The 19878-nt window shown below is 36.6% G+C and overlaps 1 protein-coding gene and 1 non-coding gene across 16 annotated transcripts in view; one reads left to right on the plus strand and one right to left on the minus strand.

Annotated features, from left to right (window-relative positions):
- MAST2 (microtubule associated serine/threonine kinase 2) overlaps positions 1-19878 on the minus strand; it is a 213387-nt gene that overhangs the window by 96652 nt on the left and 96857 nt on the right. The window contains exon 1 of one of the 15 annotated variants that reach the window (XM_072724107.1): positions 1970-2312. The exons of 12 other annotated variants lie outside the window; for them this stretch is intronic. In XM_072724107.1, the coding sequence (XP_072580208.1) occupies positions 1970-2019 (50 nt within the window). In that variant the 5' untranslated portion in view covers positions 2020-2312. Of the gene's footprint in view, positions 1-1969; positions 2313-19878 lie in introns of those variants that run through there. 2 more of the 15 variants (XM_072724108.1, XM_072724109.1) reach the window with 2 other exon arrangements.
- On the plus strand, positions 6476-6582 carry LOC112915085 (U6 spliceosomal RNA). Its single transcript, XR_003233984.1, has one exon. It is a non-coding gene; the product is annotated as a U6 spliceosomal RNA (small nuclear RNA).

The raw sequence follows: 19878 nt of genomic DNA on the forward strand, positions 1-19878 counted from the left end.
GAAAACAGATGGTTAATATGGATCTTTATTTTGCTGATCATTGATTGATACATCCCAGATGACAAAAAATAATTAACAGATGCACAGCATTTAATTTGCTTTGGTAGGAGCATGGCTTTCTATACAAATACCATAGCCACAATATTTCACTTCAAAGATTAAAAAACCTAAGTATCACTTAAGCACCTGTTTAAAAATGTTAGTTTCCTGTACTATTACTGTTTGTATACACTGACATTTTACTTGAAACTAATTACATATATTCAAAGGAAATCTTTACCTTCCTACTAACTATCCCTTTAGCTAGCTCCAAACATATTTCTCAGATGAGTAATATGAGGACAGAAAAGCAGAGGGCAGAAAACTATTTTAAATTACAAGTGTGCCTGAATTTCCACAAACTCAACATATAAATATAAATTACAAGAACTAAAAATACCAATTTTGCATTAATTTCTCATTTTCAAAAAGAATTTTCACTTTTCTAAAGCACTATTTCAAAAATCAGCTCCATAGTACATATAAGCCAGAGCTAATTAGAACATACAATAAGACAGTTCTTATTAACTTAAATACAAAATTTTGGAGTCTCAAATCTTATCACATAAAATGAGGCTTAGCTATTTTAATGAATATAAAATTAAGGTTATAAATCTATGAAAACCAAATCTCATTCTCTATTTGCTAGTAATTACCACTCTACAAACTGGTTATACTTTGAGGCTAGAGTTTTTAAAAGACCATTGAAAAAAGAAAGGTGATTTATAAACTACTTACTAGCTCCTCGGGGAGAATTTTCCTAAGCTAAATTCAAAGTCACTAAAATAGATACAATGATTACCAGGAGCAGTGCACCAACAACATTTGGGGAGCATGATTTTGACTGTTTATGTTCTCTTAAACTACAAACTTAATGTAAAAAATTTACAATTTTGTCAAAAAACCCTCTTCACTTTAAATGACACATTAGTTCATGAAGCTTCTTTTTTATGGTCTTTAACTTTCAGTCTTAGTAGGAGAAGAAACAATTTTTTAAACGTAAGCCATTCTTTCCAATTATATACTTCAAACAAGTCCAGTCTTCCAAGGTCTGGTAGAGTCATCAATTCAATCAATGGGCATCCACTAACATGGAAGGGCCAAAGGAAGCCCACTGAAGAAGTGTGTCTATTCAAGTATACCTTGTGTCTATTCATATATATGCTGTCTCCAGGTAGGCACTGACATTTAGAGGAAGAAACTCCAAAGGACACACCCTGTGAGTTACACAAAAGCAGCTCAAGACAGATCCCCAAGGTGGAATGGATTCTTGGACACTTGGTTCCCTGGTTCCCTACTTTGCTGATCAATTCACTCTGCACTTCTTCATTAAATAAGCCTGAGCAGCTCTTGGAAAAGCTACCCTGAAGTGGAAGCCTTCCTCCATTCCCCAGCCTTGAAATCCTTCGCTAAGTATTTTTCTATTTCTATTTTATTTCTATATTGGCCCAACACAGAAATAAAATTCAGGTCACACCCTAAAGGACTCAGGCTTGGATCTGCAAGGGCAGATCTGACAGCCTGAGCTAACAGGCCAGGGGCAGAAACACAATACCCTTTCTAGTCCTAGGAGAAGATAACTTTCATTTCCATTTGTTTCTCACATTCATGGGGCTTATATATGCAGCTGTGACACAAGGTTTAAATACACATCTGCTTTCAAGGCAGGAAACAAAGTTCTTCATTATAACCCAGTTCCCCAGGTACCTAAGCACCCCCAAAATGGTATCTAACTCAGTTTTCATAATTAGAAGCCCCATAGGCCCCTGCCAGGGACCAGTGTTTTGACCTTGAATTTATGAAGCCTGCTCAGCCCTCTTTCTGACAGGCATCTCCAAAGCAGTCTTTATCCAAGCAAATGAAAGTTAGTTGGCATTAGTTCTTGTTCTGACATCTGCCAGTTTCCACTCAGAGACCCCAGCCTCCTTACTGAATCCGTAGACATGGTGCTCCCAGTCTCTCTCTCCTCCGTTTCATCATTTTCCTGGCTACTCAAAGCTTTTGACCTCTCACACTCGGGAGTCTTGGCAGGAAGTTCTTTCACACAAGGGGTTTGCAGTCTATAAGCCAAAGGAAACCTACAAAGGCTTCCCAAACTTAAGAGAAAAATTAAAGTACATATTGTGTTCTTCAAAAACACAATATTCAGAATCTCCCCCAACCCCCACCGCAAAAGACCTAAGGGCCCAGGAGGCAGCAGTGAGGCGTAGTGAGGAGTCCCAGATCCCAAATGAATCAGCTGTCCCCTGATCTGCCTGACATCATTCACACTTAGCCTGTAACAAATCAGAGCCTCGGAGAGCACCTTGTTCCTCCTCACTGACAAGCACCAAACTCCCTCCCCCACAAGTCAGTTGCAACCTCCAACCTTGAGGCCTGGTAGCAGTGAAAACTCTGGCAAAAATTGAACATACCAACTTGAAAACTCACAGTGTGACAGAAATACCATTAACTCTGGAGGCATGGGCCAGTATAAAACAGCTGTTGCAGTGGGTAGGGGATTGGAAGAAAGCATACTAAGATCCCAAATCAGTAAATTAAGGAGCTAAGAATATGTGGGCATTTCTGTAACATTATTCATTCTCAAACCCATGGAAGGTGGAGAATGACAGTCTTAATGTTAGGGCTCAAAGCAAAGCCATTATTCAAATTCTGAATTTGACCAATTTAAATAAACTCTGTATTCCTTCCTTAGACAAAGTTCAGTATCGTTTTTAATTCAATTTTTATTATTCTCTAGTCACTTGAATAACCTTGTAGTGAGAAAAGCCATAAGATAGCTAAGAAAATAAGCCCAGAAACTATTTGGTTTAATTTCAGTTAGTAACTATTAATGGAATCATCTGTTTGGCAGATGTTACACAAGACATTATGGTATGCTACAGAAGAACTCTAATGAAGGGTAAGCTACTTAACTTCTATATGCTTTATTTTCTCTATCTGTAGAATGAATATAATTTAAGGTACCTAATATGTAGGTTGTGGTGAAGATTAATATATGTAAAACAGAAAAGTGCCTAGCACAGAGGAAGTGCTATAGAAGTATTAGCTATTATTATAGTTCTTGCCCTCCAGGAGCTAGCTCCAATGTTGAGGAGGAGATAAGCCCAAACACAAGAAACTATCTGATAAAAACAGCATAGCCTGAAGAAAACCAAGTGTAAAGCCAAGTGATCAAGTGGAGCTAAGGGAACCAGAGTAAGCAAATGTCTTGGTCCCCTGCTTCAGAGCACTTGTCAACTCTGAAGGGCTCCTCTCATTTATTTAGGTGACAAAGTAGGTCAAACTTTTTCTAAGGTAATATTCAAAGGATTAATTTATACCCCAACCAATACTTTCTCAACTGCAGGTCACTACTCTTTTTTTTTTTTTTAAAGATTTATTTATTTATTTATGACAGATAGAGAGAGAGAGAGAGGCAGAGACACAGGAGGATGGAGAAGCAGGCTCCATGCTGGGAGCCCCACATGGGACTCGATCCTGGGACTCCAGAATCGCGCCCTGGGCCAAAGGCAGGCGCTTAACCGCTGAGCCACCCAGGGATTCCCAGGTCACTACTCTCGTAACTGATAAAATGAATTTAAGAAGTCAGGAACAACATTTTCTTAAAAGGGAAACAATGAAATAGAATAGAAAATAACAGAATTCTATAGATGGGGAAAATAAAGTATACAGAAGTTAAGTAGCTTATCCTTCATTATTAAATTTTTTAGACTTTGGCCCTTAATAAAAAATAGATTTTACATTGTAGCCCATCACGTGTGGTTGCCCTTGTATATTTATATGTATTATCAATAACAGACGTCACAAATATATTCATTTTACAAAACAGTTCTTATTGTGTCTAAAAAATTTGAAAGCCTCTGTTCTCATCCCAAACAAACTCCCTCTCACCTAGTAGCTTATGGACACTCACTTTTCCTCTTACATACCAGTCTAATCACTTGGCTCTCATAGCTCCTGTCTCAGAATCCCCTGCTCTCTATATAAGACCTAATGAAAATGTAAACATTCTCAGAAATCTACAACTTCTCAGCAAGTCCTGAGTCCCACTTTGGGAAAGTTTTATGATATTACCAATGTCAGTCACAAAAGCCCACACTCCCACAACTAAAAAACCAGCCATGGTCTGTCCCCATCCCAAGCCAAGGCCATACAATTAAGACCAGGCCCTAAATTTCTACTCAGCATGATCCATTCTCTAATATCCAAGCTCATTCTCCTGATTAATAGTAATAGTAATAATGATGACATAATAGTATCCAACATTTGTAAGTACTTATTATGTACTAGATTTTATTATAAGCACTCTACACATAACACCAAGGTAGTTTTCATCACAGTCCTATGATATACGTGCTTTTATTATTCTCATTATTTGAAAAAAAAAAAAAAAAAGCACAAAGAGGTTAAAATCTTTAAAAGAGTGGTAAAGGGGAAAGTATCCTTTCCTCAATATATCTGCACCTAGTTACCCTACATATGAATTATGCTAGCTAGAAGTATTCTTGTGTTCAGCCAAGTTGGTGAACTGAAATACTCTCTAGAATCAATGTTATGAACCACTGCACTATAAATATCCTTCAGCAGAAGATTCTGACAATAGCAAATAAATTTCTCTCTAGTCGGGAGAGGAGAGAAAGCATGGAGCTTCTTAAATAATGCTAAAGGTTAGAAAATATTTGATTTTTAGAGATGAAAGTCATATCTTATGTCCTTCATCTGACCCAAAGAAGATACCACTCTTATTCCTAGGGTTTATAACACATGCTCACACAGAGCACTTTCTTTAAACTTACTGGCATTATAATACAATTGTGCCAATATTCCTTTAACTTTGTCAGCACTAGGAAAGCTTAACATTTCCCTGGCATTGGACAGCACTCAACAATTTGAGGTATGAAAAATTAAGCATCAACCTTTTCTTATGTGCTCACACAACAACTATTTATCGAATGCACTATGACCCTTAGGGCCAGGCAAGAAAAGTCTCTACCATGGACTTCCCACTCTAGCAGTTCTGCAAAATAACAAACATAAAAAATAAATTCAGGGATCCCTGGGTGGCTCAGTGGTTTGGCGCCTGCCTTTGGCCCAGGGCGCAGTCCTGGAGTCCCGGGATCGAGTCCCGCATTGGGCTCCCGGCGTGGAGCCTGCTTCTCCCTCCTCCTGTGTCTCTGCCTCTCTCTCTTTCTCTCTCTCTCTCTCTCTCTATCATAAATGAATAAATAAATCTTTAAAAATAATAAATAAATAAATAAATAAATAAATAAATAAATAAATAAATAAATAAATAAATAAATTCACTAGAGAAATGGGTTGCCTCTGTCACACTTGTGATCTGGAGTATTGCACTGACAAAGTGGAACTCTAAAAATCCATTCTCTTGATTTACACTATTTAAACCCCAGGAAAATACTTGCCCACATTTTTCTTCCTATGTATTTTTTAAGAAGACAACTATGTCAGATTGCTGTTATAGACCAAGAAACTGCAATCTTCTAAAAGAACTCTGCTGAGATTATAAAATATTTGAACAGCAAATGGCCTCAGGAGTAAGCAAAAAGACTAATTAATTAACCTGTCAAATCCTTTCTCCTCTCCGGTAAGATGAATGTAATAGATTTCTTGGCTTATACAAGTACTGGTTCCAAAACAGCCAAATAACTATTTACTTGATTTCTTTCTGTTCTAATACATGGTTTGAAAAATATTCATCACTTAGCTCAGTATTCATAACAGAACAAATGGCAACTGGGGAACATTTTCCAGAATTAAGGAATTTATATTACTGGTAAATTTACTTATGTTCAGGTCTAGGCATAACATATATAAGGCCACAGAATAAATTTTTTATACAAATAATTGTATAGTTAATGCTAAAATTGAAATGTTTTTTATAAAAATACATACTTAGATATATCTAGAAATCACATAAATTTTAAATTTAGCTTAATTTTTTAAAAATATGTATTTATTTTAGAGAGAGTGTGTGAGCAAGGGGAGGGGCAGAGAGAAAGAGACAACCCCAAGCAGACTCTTCACTGAGTACGGAGCCTAGGCTTTCATCCCATGACCCCAAGACCATGACCTCAGCCAAAATCAGGAGTCTGACATTCAACCAAGCCATCCAGGGACCCCAACAATTTTAAATATTTAAAAATAAAAATAGAGGCACTGGTGGCTCAACTGCCTGAGTGTCTGAGTCTTGATTTTCGTGCAGGTTGTGATCTTGAGTCATGAGATTGAGCCCCAGGTGGGACTCCTCACTTGGCGGGAAGTCTGTTTAAGATTCTCTCCCTCTCCCTCTCCCTCTGCCCCACCTCTAGCTTGTGCTCTTGTGCTCTCTCTAAAATATTTTAAAAACTAAAATAACTTTGGAAGTATTAAAATTTTCCATTTTTAACACTTTTTTTATAAATATATATTCAAACTTGTGCTTGCTTTGGTAGCACATATATTATAATTGGAACAATACAGAGAAGATTAGCATGGCCTCTGCACAAGGATGGGACATAAATTCATGAAGCATTCTGTATTTTTATGTTTTGTGATATATTTTTAGAAACTGAAAATATATATGTATATATATTTTCAAACTTCTACTATCTGAATACAATTAAATTTTATTTTTAAGTCCTATAGATTTATATTCATTTATATTCATTATAATAATGAGTATAAGCTACAATTATGACAAAGCTAGAAAAGCAGGAAAGTGAGGCTTAAGAAAAAGAAATAGGGATGCCTGGGTGGCTCAGTCGGTTAAGCATCAACTCTTGATTTGGCTATGGTCATGATTTCAGGGTCATGGGATCAAGCACCAAGTGGGGCTCCTTGCTCAGCATGGAGTCTGCTTGAGATTCTCCTTCTGCCTCTACCCATCCCACTTGTGCATTCTTTCTTTCTCTCTCTAATAAACAAATCTTTTTTAAAAAGAAAAATAAATAAATCTTTAAAAAAAAGAAATAGAAAATCTACAACTAAGTTGGTTTGCTTAAACTAAGAAATAAAACTAATGAAAGTGAACAGACTTCGCCACACACAAAAAGCATACATACAATCATCAGTGGTAAAGAAAGACTGAATAAATAGGAAACAAGCCATTATATTCAAAGAAGTAAAGCAAATGTCAATATAGAAGGCAAGTAGAATTGTTCTTAAAATAATATTATTTGGGCAGCCCCAGTGGCTCAGCAGTTTAGCGCCTGCCTTCAGCCCAGGGCCTGATCCTGGACACCCTGGATTAAGTTCCACATCCGGCTCCCTGCATGGAGCCTGCTTCTCCCTCTGCCTGTGTCTCTGCCTCTCTGCCTCTCTCTCGCTCTCTCTCTCTCTCTCTCTGTCTCTATGAATAAATAAATAAAATCTTTTTTAAAAAAGGGATTAAGACCCAAACATAAAAGCTAAAATTACAAAACTTCTAGAAGAAAACACTGGAGAAAATCTACATGATCTCGGGATAGGCAAGGATTTCTTGGACAGAGGATGAATACTCACAAACTGAATTTACAGTAAAATATAAAAACTCACAAATTGAACATCAAAATTAAGACCTTTCGCTCTTTGAAAGGTATCATTCTATTTCTTTCAAAGGAAGAAGCAAGCCATAGACCAGAGGAAAATAGTCAAAATATATTTGACCAAAAAATCTGTATCTGAAATATATAAATGTCTCTTACAATTCAATAATAATAACAACAACAACAACAACAAGAAACCGAACAATTCATTTTTTTAAGTAAGCAAAAGATCTGAGGACACATTTCACAAAAGAAGATAACAAATAGCCAATAAGTACATGAAGAACGTGCTCAACATTATTTTTCATCTGGTAAATGCAAGCTAAAACTACAATGCAGTACCACTACATACCCACTAGAATGTCTAAAATTTAAAGTCTGATCATAACAAGTGTTAATATGGACGTGGGCCAACTGAACTCTCAATATCACTAGTGTGAGTACAAAAAGGTACAACCATTCTGAAGAATTATATGATGGCTTTATATAGACTTAAATATACACTTAACATTTATGATTTGATGAGAGGACAAAAACCAAAGAAATCTTTTTGGAACTTTTTAAAAGATTAAAAATATTTTAGTCAAAAGAATTTCCACATAGCAGATACAAGGAAAGTGACATTGCAATATAAGGAAATAAAAGAAAATGTACAAAGTACATCTGTATCATGTATTCATTTTCTATTGAATAATAAATTACCTCAGATGTAGCCACTTAGAACAATAAACAATGATTATTTCACAGCTTCTGTGAGTCAAAAATTCAAGCACAGCTTAGCTAGGTCCTTTGCTTAGGGTCTTACAAGACTACAAGCACAGTGTCACCTGGGTTGTATTCTCATAGGGAGGCTAGGCTGAGGAAGAATCTACTTCTAAGCCCAGTAAGATAATTGGCTGAATTCACTTCTTTGGAGGTGTAAAACTGAGGGCTCTAGCTGCTTGGATATCAACTGTAGGCCACCCTTACCTCTTAGAAGCTACCACGATTCTTTACCACATGGGCTTTCCCAACATGGCTGCCTACTTCCTCAAACCAGTGCAGTCTCTACGGTGAGTCTACTAACTAAACAAAGTCTTATATACCATAATACAGTCTTAGAAGTGATATCTCATCACCTATACTATGTTCTATTGGTTAGAAGCAAGTCACAGGTACTGTCCACACTCAAAAGGAGGAGGAATACACAAAAGTGTGAACACCAAAGAGGAGGAGGAAACCATGGGAGCCCACCTTAGATTATGTTCACCATATATGACTATAAAGAAGATTTACCATCAAATAATTTCAAACTGCTTTCTACAGACTACTCTAGGACCACTGCAGATTAAGATTTAGTATGAAAATATTGCTATTTTTGGTTTTCTTTATAATATCCCAGCACTGAAAAAATTAAAGATCTTAAGAACTGTTACATGGCCCTAAACATTGCTTTTAAGAGATAGTGAAATTGCAGTAACAGTGATAGCAACTTATGATATTTAAGACATTATGTAGTATCTTCTGTGACAACAGTAATTTATGAAATTCCATTACAAAGGGCAGAGAATAAATGCCCTATAAAGAGAACTTAACTTTTTAAAATAATGTAAGAAACAAAATGGCTCAAGAAAGTTTGTTAATTTGACAATGTTGTCAAAATAACACAATTTTTAAAAATTTTACTGTTTCATTTAACCAAGTATAGTATATTCAAAATATAATTTCAATATATAAAATCCTAATGAATTATTTAACATTCTTTTCTCCCAGTCTTACTGAGATACAATTGACATAAAGATGATGCCATTTATTATTTTAAAATTTTAATTACGACAGTGATTTTGCTGAAATAAAGACATGGAAAAGTACAGACATTTTAATAACCTATGTATTGTTTGCCTTTACTTTATTGCTCAAACAAATGAATACCTAGATGGGAATAGCATTAATTATGATCCTTGATATTTTGCTAACTTTCAATAATACAAAAATTGAGAATGGAAAAACACTGATAACCGGTAACATTGGCTGGTTCCCTCATTAATGATGAGTTGTTTTTTTAGCCTTAAATGTTTTCATTTTATATCTGGATAAGAGCCATGATTTTACCTTTTTTTTTTAAAGATTTATTTATTCATGATAGACAGAGAGAGAGAGAGACAGAGACAGAGACAGAGACAGAGACAGAGACACAGGAGGAGGGAGAAGCAGGCTCCATGCCGGGAGGCCGACGCGGGACTCGATCCAAGGACTCCAGGATCACGCCCTGGGCCAAAGGCAGGCACTAAACCGCTGAGCCACCCAGGGACCCCCCTGATTTTGCCTTTTATGGAAAATTACCTATTAAACAATGCTGGAAGTCCTCCACCAAAATGCCCAATGGATTCCCTCACAGAGCCAAAAGAGTTAAGTGTACCTCATGTGGGCTGCCCAGGAATGTCTTCTCTTAACTTCCAGAGGTAAATCTGAAGTGGCAATCTGAATTTTGTTGACTCTCTACTTTTATAAATTTAATTTTCCTCTATATAATCATGTTTTGTTTTAAGCTTCTTTATGGCTAAGTTACTCCCATTGGTAATAGCTATGATTAGGATACTGTTTTCATGGCCTGACCACTCTCAGGTATATACCTCCAAAATGAAAACATATGTCCATAAAAAGACTCATACATGAATAATCATAGTAGCTTTATTCATAATATCCAAAATCTGGAAGCAACCCAAATATCCATCAAACAAATAGTGGTGTATTTACACAATAAATATTAAGCATTAAAATGAACAGGAGCAGGGGAGCCGAGGTCGCTCAGTCTATTAAGTGTCTAACTCTTGATTTCAGGTCAGGTTGTGAAATTGAGCCCCATGTGGGGCTGGCACTGGGCATGGAACCTGCTTAAGATTCTCTCTCCCTCTGCCCCTCCTCCCCACTGCATGCGTCCATGCGCACATTTTATTTTCTCTTAAAAAAAAACCGAACAGGGATCCCTGGGTGGCGCAGCGGTTTGGCGCCTGCCTTTGGCCCAGGGCGCGATCCTGGACACCCGGGATCGAATCCCACATCAGGCTCCCGGTGCATGGAGCCTGCTTCTCCCTCCGCCTGTGTCTCTGCCTCTCTCTCTCTCTCTGTGACTATCATAAATAAATAAAAAATTAAAAAAAAACATTAAAAAAAAAAAAAAACCGAACAAGCATACTGAAATATGAGGAAGCCTATACAAAAGAATAGATACTATATGAAATTCTGCCACAGGCAAAACTAATCTATAGTGCCATAAAGCAGATCAGTGGTTGCCTGGAATCAAGAGGTGAAAGGAGAATTGACTATACAACAATACAAGATATATTTTTGGGTAATAAAAATATTCTACAGGGATCCCTGGGTGGCACAGCGGTTTGGCGCCTGCCTTTGGCCCAGGGCGCGATCCTGGAGACCCGGGATCAAATCCCACGTTGGGCTCCCGGTGCATGGAGCCTGCTTCTCCCTCTGCCTATGTCTCTGCCTCTCTCTCTCTCTCTCTCTCTCTCTCTCTGTGTGACTATCATAAATAAATAAAAAATTAAAAAAAAATATTCTACACATTGACTGTTGTGGTAGCCTAATTATCTCCCAAAGGCCCAACCTTCAAATACCAGAAGACTGGGAAATAGGCTTCAACATATGAACTTTGGGAGGACACAAACACCCAGTCCAAAGCACTACTTAATAAATAATCCCAAAACTTAGCACCTCAAAACATTTATTATTAACTCTCTTGGTTCTACAGGTTGACTGTGATTGGCTGGACAGTCTGAGACATTTTTAAATATTTACTTATTGATTCATTTGAAGATAGCAATGATAAATGCATTGCATATTAGTATCATTTTACTATTATTTTAAAATTAAATCTGATTTTGATGACCTCCTAAGAACTGTCCTTACGTAGAATGTAAATATGTTACACAATATGAAGGAAAAGAATAAACAAAACTTAGAAAGTGAATTTTGTTTGTCATGGTTTATAATACCATGCCATGAGTCTAAAAAGCTTTGAACTAGTTAAAATCTTAGCTAAATTTGTTCAATAAATAAATTGATCAAATAAATTTTGATGGGCTTAACTCTCCTTCGCTTACAGTTTATCACCTTCGCCTACAATATTAAAGGTTGTTCTTTTCTTTCTGTGTAATATGCCCAGATAGCAAATATTTTGTGTCTTACTAGAATCATTTTCTTTGCTTTATGCTGACTTAGAATGTCCTTAATTATTTAAGAGAACAAACAAAGGCCCTTCATGGAAAAGCTGTGATTATTCAAATTTAGTTACCTTCTGTGTTTATTTTAAATTGTTTTATTGTTGCCTTCATTAAGTAAATAGGTATTGTTTCTCAAGCACTAACACTCCTATCTTAAATATTTCCACCGACAACTCTTGAAGTTTTCTCTTCCCAAAATCAGATCCTAAACATAGAAAACAATAAAAGTTTCAGCATATTTTTACTGACTATCTTTGAGGCATCCCAGAGCATCCCTGCAAAAATTACAAAGAAGTGTTCTTTCAAATTTCAGAGAGGTATTAGAAATAGATTTGATATTTTACTTCTGATGAGTTTCACGGGAAAACTTCTCAAATCAGAAAAGACTCACCCCTCTCTAGCTTAAATTTATACAGGTAAAATTAATATAAATATCCTTTAAATTGTATAATTTCTGGGAAGCTCCCAGAGATTTGTCAATGCCCTCATTATGTATAACATTTCTCTGAGTCCAGATGGTGTTTTGCCAGATTTTAGGAAAGAAAAGTTTTAGTGTTTCGTCTTAATTTTAGTTATGATTTAAATGCTTACTAGGCTACAATCTTACTTTTGAAATTTGAATCTAGCATTTTATTACTTAAACTGCTTACCTGCAGGGCACCTGAGTGGCTCAATGGTTAAGCGTCTGCCTTTGGCTCAGGGCATGATCCCAGAATCCTGGGATCAAGTCCCACATCAGGCTCCCCGCAAGGAACCTGCTTCTCCCTCTGCCTATGTCTCTGCCTCTCTCTGTGTGTCTCTCATAAATAAATAAATAAATAAATAAATAAATAAATAAATAAATAAATAAATAAATATCTCTTTTTAAAAATAATAAATAAGTAAACAAACTGCTTACTTCGGGAGCACCTGGCTGCCTCAGTCGGAAAAGCATGCTAACTCTTGATCTTGGGTTGTAAGTTTGAACCCCACATTAAGTGTAGAGATTATGTAAATAAATAAACTTTTAAAAATAAAAAAGTAAATAAAATGCTCACTTAGTAACAATTTTACTTTTAAAATTTGAATCTTCTAGGTAAATGTAATTTTATTTAAAAATATAGATATCCAGGACTTATTCCTGACTCACTAATTTTTTTCCTTGAGATCCTTAGTATATATAGCCTTGAGATATATATTATGCCGTAAGATTATTATGTGCTATATACCAAGATATTTTCCTCTGCAAAAATCATGTACATTCATATTTTATACATCAGCTATAATATTCACTGTCTTCTTTGATAAGAACTACTCTTAGAGATACTCTGCTAAAACATTTTTGAACTGACTTTAATATTCTTGTTTTGTATGCTATAGAAACAACTTAATTCCCTGGTTAGTTGAATTATTCTTGTTATGAACTCTCATTAGACCTTTCACATTTAAAAATCAACAGTAATTAACTGACCACAGCTATTTTAAGTCTTTGTTACCTACAGAGAGATTTTGTTTTACACAGATGCTAGTGTGAATGTTTTATAATCAACTAGAAGCTAGAGTCTGTGTTTTTAACAAAGGATTGTCTCAGAGCCCCCTGGAAAAGGACTGTAACAGGTATCTCAAACTACTGACACTTCAAAGACTGGACTCTTAAGGACAGACCTCCTAAGCCATTGCTTGGACAATTGGACAACTTCCAGACCATTCCAGTGGACTGAGTCAGAATTTCCAGAACCCTTTTTAGTTGAGAAGCAGACCATTAAACTAGATCCAGTGAAACAAGAATCAATTACATAGGCCTAAATGAACTAATGAGAGATTATAATAGTTATTTGTTTGGAATATTGTCTTAATATCTGTTTTCTAGATAGAAAAGGAAGCCTGCTCTCTTCCTTCTAAGCTACTTAAACCCTAATAAATTTAGGAATCTTTGCCTTTGTAAAATGCAACATTCCTGAATCATATCTGATTTTCAAAGACTCTCCCCAGTGAGATTTGAATCTTGCTGAATTTTCTTATATTGAATACCCTTAAAATATTGTTTTAAAAAGGCTATACAACAAAGGATTTGCAAAAGAAAGAAGGAAGGAAGGAAGGAAGGAAGGAAGGAAGGAAGGAAGGAAGGAAGGAAGGGAGGGAGGGAGGGAAGGAAGGAAGGAATTTGCCTGAAATGTCATATTTGAGAACAATGTTAACTTATTTAAGCCACTTTTAAGAAACTACAGCTGACTTTATGGTACTAGTACTTACAAAACCCTCCCAGGGAAAATTGCCCTGGTACCTAGCTTTCAGGGCTCAGCCTTCTAGATGGTTAAGGACAGTCACTTCCCAGAAGGTCCAGGACCCTTAAGACATTTGGGGATCTTGAGAAAAGAAGAATTTGCCCAAATAAATCAGTACTGCAGATGAAATATGATAAAGTGCTTCTTAACTGTGGCTTTCTAGCCTCAAAATACAAATAAGAGAGGCTTTTAAAAGTTCAATCTGAGATTCTTTATAAAATTTCCAGCAAATTAAAAAGGTCTATATGGAAAATTAACTTTATTGCTACCCCGATGTAAATAAGCAAACCAAACTTAGTAAGAGCAACTTTGTTTTGTGATTAAGAATAATAAGGAGGGGGCAGCCCAGGTGGCTCAGGGGTTTAGTGCTGCCTTCAGCCCAGGGCGTGATCCTGGAGACCCGGGATCGAGTCCCACATCGGGCTCCCTGCATAGAACCTGCTTCTCCCTCTGCATGTGTCTCTGTCTTTCTCTCTCTCTCTCTCTCTCTCTCTTTCTCTCTCTGTCTTTCATGAATAAATAAATAAAATCTTTTTAAAAAATTTTTAAACAGGGCACATGATATGATGAGCCCTGGGTATTGTTCAGAGAACACATTATTTTGATTTTAATAATATTTAATAATATTAATATTAATATTTTATTGCCTTTGAGCTATTTACAACTCTGTATATGTAATTGTAATTGATACAGTTTGTCTACAGATATTATAAATAAATTCTGTAGAGTTTAGGTTCAATTGACTTCTTGCCACAGAAAAATCCAGTTTTGTGACCATTTACAAATACATTTCAACATTTAACACATTTATTTTTTTAGTCAATAGTGTGTTCACACATTTTTTTGTAACATGTTTTATTTTACAGCTTGTTAGCATTATGTAAAACTCCAACTTTGTATCTCCATTTGTATTTTTGTTCCAGGCTATACAAATGTTAAGAACAGGCCTAAGTGATTGCCTGCTATGTGTTAAACTCTATACTAGTCCCAGGGCCATACAACATGGCCCTGACCTCATGGAGCTTACCATCTGCTATGGACCAAACGATGTCCCCACTAACCCCAAAGTCATATGTTGAAGTCCTTACCCAATGTGACTATTTGGAGATAGGTCTTTAGGAAGTAATTAAGGGTAAATGAGATCATAAGTGTGGGGCCCGAATCTCAAAGGACTGGTGGCCTTATAAGAGGAAAAAACATCTTTCTCATATACACATCCCTTATCTCTCTTCTTCAGACTCCTTCCAAAAAGGTCATGTGAACACAAAGCAAGAAGGTGGTGTCTACAAGCCAGAAAGAGAGTCCCCTCCAGAAAATGATGCTGCTGGCACCGAGATCATGGACATTTGGCCTCCAGAACCATGAATATACATCTCTGTTATAGAAGTCACAAAACCCGTGGTATTTTGTCATGGCAGCCCAAGCAGACTAATAGATCATACAATGGAAGAAGACATACAAATAATTCTTTATTTACAACTGCTGTTAAAAAGCTATGAAAGAGAAATACAGGGTTTAATGAAAGTACATTCTGGGAATCCAACTGAGTCTAGGAACAGCAAGGTATGGATGAGGTCAGAAAAGTCTTTCATAAGAAAGTGAGATATAAGCTGACACTTGACAGAATATAGGAACTAGCAAGGAAAAGATGAGGGGAAAAACATTCCAGGTACAGGGAACACATTGTGCAAAATATGGAGACAAACACAGGAACCAGATTGTGTAGATTAGTTTCATGTGCCATGTCAAGACTTACAGGTATGATCCTAAGAGTAATAAAAAGTTCACATAAACATCTAATAATCAAATCTGCACTTTAAAAAGCTTTTTCTGGCTATTGTGTGATAGATGGGTAACAGACTGGGGCTAAGCAATGCTACACATGAAACACCAGTTAGGAAGTTACAGCAACAACAGAGGCAAGAAATTACAATGGCTTAGGCTATACGGACATACGAGTGATAGTAGAAAGAAGTAGAGGAAATTAAGAGATATTTGAGAGGAATAGAAAGGAATTGCAGGTATAAGCAAAAAGAAGGTAATAAGAAAAATAGTTTTCTATCACAAAGTGGCACCATTTAGTAATAAGGTAGAGAATATGAGAGGAGTAGGTTTCTGAGGAAGACAATGACTTCAGTTTTATAAATGCTAAAGTTGAGATGTTTCTGAAATATCCAAGTAGATTATAGTGAATTGATAGCTGTGAGGTCTAGAGATATATAAATGTGATGAGAATTAGCATAACAGCAATTCTAAAAATAATAGTAACAAAATGGGCTCTCATAGATTTTCAGTTTTCAAGTCCTATGTCCACATACCCATGGCTCACTGACAAAATATATCCATTTTTTCACACAATGGCTCCCACTAGGAAATTAGTGGTAATTATCATTCCATCCCTGCCAACTTCTGCCAATCCCACTGCAGATAGAGTATTTATGTCAAATAATTTCCTACCTAAGCCCAATTTTTAAAAAAGATGACATACTATTAAGTGTAGCACAGAGCTATTACTCTGGCCTTCAGAGTCCTTAAAACTACCTGATTTTCAAAGTCCATAGAGAAACTATAGCCCTATTATCAGGCACCAGTGATACCCCACAAAGTGTTTACTATGTGTAGCAGGTGGTATCTCTTTTTAGTACATTCTCCAGAAGCATTCATCCAGGCAAATACCATCAAGTTGCATCAGAATACGAAAGTACAGGACACTGTTCCACATGTCAGGTTCACATGAGAAAAGTTAGACACATCATATCCTTGAGCCCCAAAAACTCCTCTCTGCCCACTGTCTATCATTGCATTTACTTACACCTGGTATTTACTTTCATCCAATATCTGATGTCTAAGTCCACTGCTCAAGTGACTTAGCCAACAATGCAGAAGGATAACTATTCCCAAGGACTCTAAGAATAAAAGTGACTAATAGCAACATACACACACACCATGACAGGTGCTTCAGCTACCTCTTCATTCCTATAGTCCATTCTTCACCTCTACTGGACTGCTCACAGCCTCAAAGAAATAAAGCAATGACATTCCAAGAAATATGAAGATAATTACCTTAAGTTGTAGTGAGTAGCAGAAAAGATTAACTTTCTACTAGAGACATAAACACTAGAATATCTAGTAACTAGAGACATAAACACTATTTTTTTTAAGATTTTATTTATTTATTCATGAGAGACACAAAGAGAAAGAGGCAGAGACATATGGAGAGGGAGAAACAGACTCCCTGCAGGGAGTCTGATGCAGGACTTGATCCCAGAACCCTGGAATCACGCCCTGAGCTGAAGGCAAACGCTCAACCACTGATCCACTCACGCGTCCCAGACATAAACACTATTTATATTGAACTCCTAAGTGTAGGGTCTAGGTACTGGTGCTGGAATTCACAAACAAAAAAAGCAATCCTATTTGAAAGGAATTGCCAAAGGAGGCCTGCCTAATAAAGCTGGGCAAGGGAAGCAATTCAAAGCTGACCCAATTGAGAAAAAGCAAAATACAATACTCCCATAGCTTAAAAAACAAATACAAATAGCTTTAGAATTTAATTTTCTCTCAATTCTTTTTCCAGAGATATGTACACTTTTAGCAAAATTACCAACTTCTCTAGGTCTGATATTCTACACTATATTTTTTAACACACTGAAAAATATTCAGATGGATTTAAATATCATATAGCTTTCTAAAAATGAAAATAATTTTATTTCAGAAAGCTATATCTAATATAAATGGTATGAACCTGGCCAAAAGAACTTATATAACCAACTTGCCCCAACAAGGCCCTTATCCTGGCAGTCGGGATTTTTTTCATTCCCCATATTGGAATTTAGTTGTTCTCTTCCCTTATGTGACCAAAGCTAATCATGAATATCCTGTGGCTTTTCTAAGGTGCACTTTTCCTTTAGCTTGGTTTAGCATCTCACTAATGTGAAACGAAACAAAACAAAACAAACCTACAGGCCTGAAATGGTGTTATTTTTTAGGCCAAGTCACCAAACCAAAGCTTAATACCTCACCTAACTGAACTTACAACCTCTCCAAGAAACACAGCCTTAACAGGTCAAGAATTCTTAGGTCAGCATCAATAAGGGTAATCTGTCACATGGGCCCTCCTGTCCCTCAAAGGAAGAGGAAGAAATCCTCCTACTAAAAAAACCTTTTCCTCCCAGATGTAGGTGACCTCACCTGAAATTACCTTTTTTTCTGTTTATGACTTCCTTATCCTGCCTTTAAAAACTTTTCCCCTTTTTGTAGCCCTTTGGAAATCTCCTCTACTTATTAGGTGGGATGCTACCTGACTCATGAGTCATTTAATAAAGCCGACTGCATCTTCAAATTTATTAGGTAGAATTTTCTTTAACACTAATTTGTTTTTCTGAAGAATTTATGGCATCTAACAGGTAATTATGGCCTTCTAATAACAAAAGCAATAAACTACTGAGTTTTTTGCAAGTTTACTAGTAACAGGCATTACACTAACTTCCTTAACAAACAGCTGAGGGCTTCATTGCAGGCACTATGCCACTCGGTTTACATGTATAATCTTTTACAAATATACTGAGGTAACCAAGGCTACTGGAGACAAATTGTCAATGCTCCTAAGGCCAGTATTTCCATAAGTACCTAGATATGTGTCCTCCTTTTTTGCCTAATCAAGGACATTCCAGCAATCATTCCATCCTCTCTCACATTAACTTTCCATTCTCTACTGGATAATTTCATTGACATAAAAACATAATGTAGTATCTCTCATCTACATTTTAAAAAGAGAGGGGAAAAACTCCATGACCTTTTCCAGGTATCACCTGATTTCTACGATCCTCTTTCAGCAAATCTCTTTGAAATAATATTACTCACTACCCCTCCCCAAAATACCAGAAAAGGAACAAGAATAATTCAGTGAAATTCTATATACTCTTCACTTACATTTGCTTTTTTCTTTCCCTTCTCTTCCTCTCTCTCTGTGCACGCAGGTGCACTGGCACACACAGGCACGTGCAGGCGCGCGCGCACGCACACACACACGCATGCAATTACTTTTTGTTAATTAGCTGAATCATTTGCAAGTCATTTGTAAGCACCTTAACACCTCCTCCCTCAAATACTTCCACAAGTTATCCTTGCCTACAACAAGGGAGAACCGCCACACAACTGTCACACTAGAAAGTTTAACACCGACTCAATAATATTAACAAATACAAGTCCATATTCAAGTATCCTCAATTGTCCCAATAATGTCCTTCAACTATTTTTTTTAATTCAGGATCCACCCAAGAACTAAGCATTACATTTATTCACCAAGTCTCCTTCATCTCTAGTAATCTAGAACACATTCGTAAGTCTTTTTTTTTTTTTTAACTTTTTACAACTTCAACATTTTTAAAGAGTCTAGGCCAGTAGTTTCCGCAGATGGCCCCCTCAGTTTGGATTTCTCTGACTGCTTCCTCCTATATTACATTGAGGTTAAACATTTTGTTTTAAGATTTATTTATTCATTTGACAGAGAGAGAGCACAAGTGGAAGGAAAAGGCAGAGGGAGAGGGAGAAGCAGACTCCCCACTGGGCAGGGAGCCCAACGGGGGAGGGGGTGGGGGGTGGGGGGACTGGATCCCAGAACCCTGAGATCACAACCTGAGCTTAAGGGAGACACTTAACCATCTGAGCCATCCAGGTGCCAAGGTTAAACATTTTTAATCCAAACATTACATAGGTAATACTGTCTCCCATTCTCTCTTGAACCCATTTGAATCAAGTTCTATACCCACTTCCCATCAATATGGCTCACTGAGGTCACCAATAGGCAATTCCCTATTACTAAATCCAAAGGTC

Source organism: Vulpes vulpes, chromosome 10, assembly GCF_048418805.1.
Source record: "Vulpes vulpes isolate BD-2025 chromosome 10, VulVul3, whole genome shotgun sequence".
Classification (NCBI taxonomy): Eukaryota; Metazoa; Chordata; class Mammalia; order Carnivora; family Canidae; genus Vulpes; species Vulpes vulpes.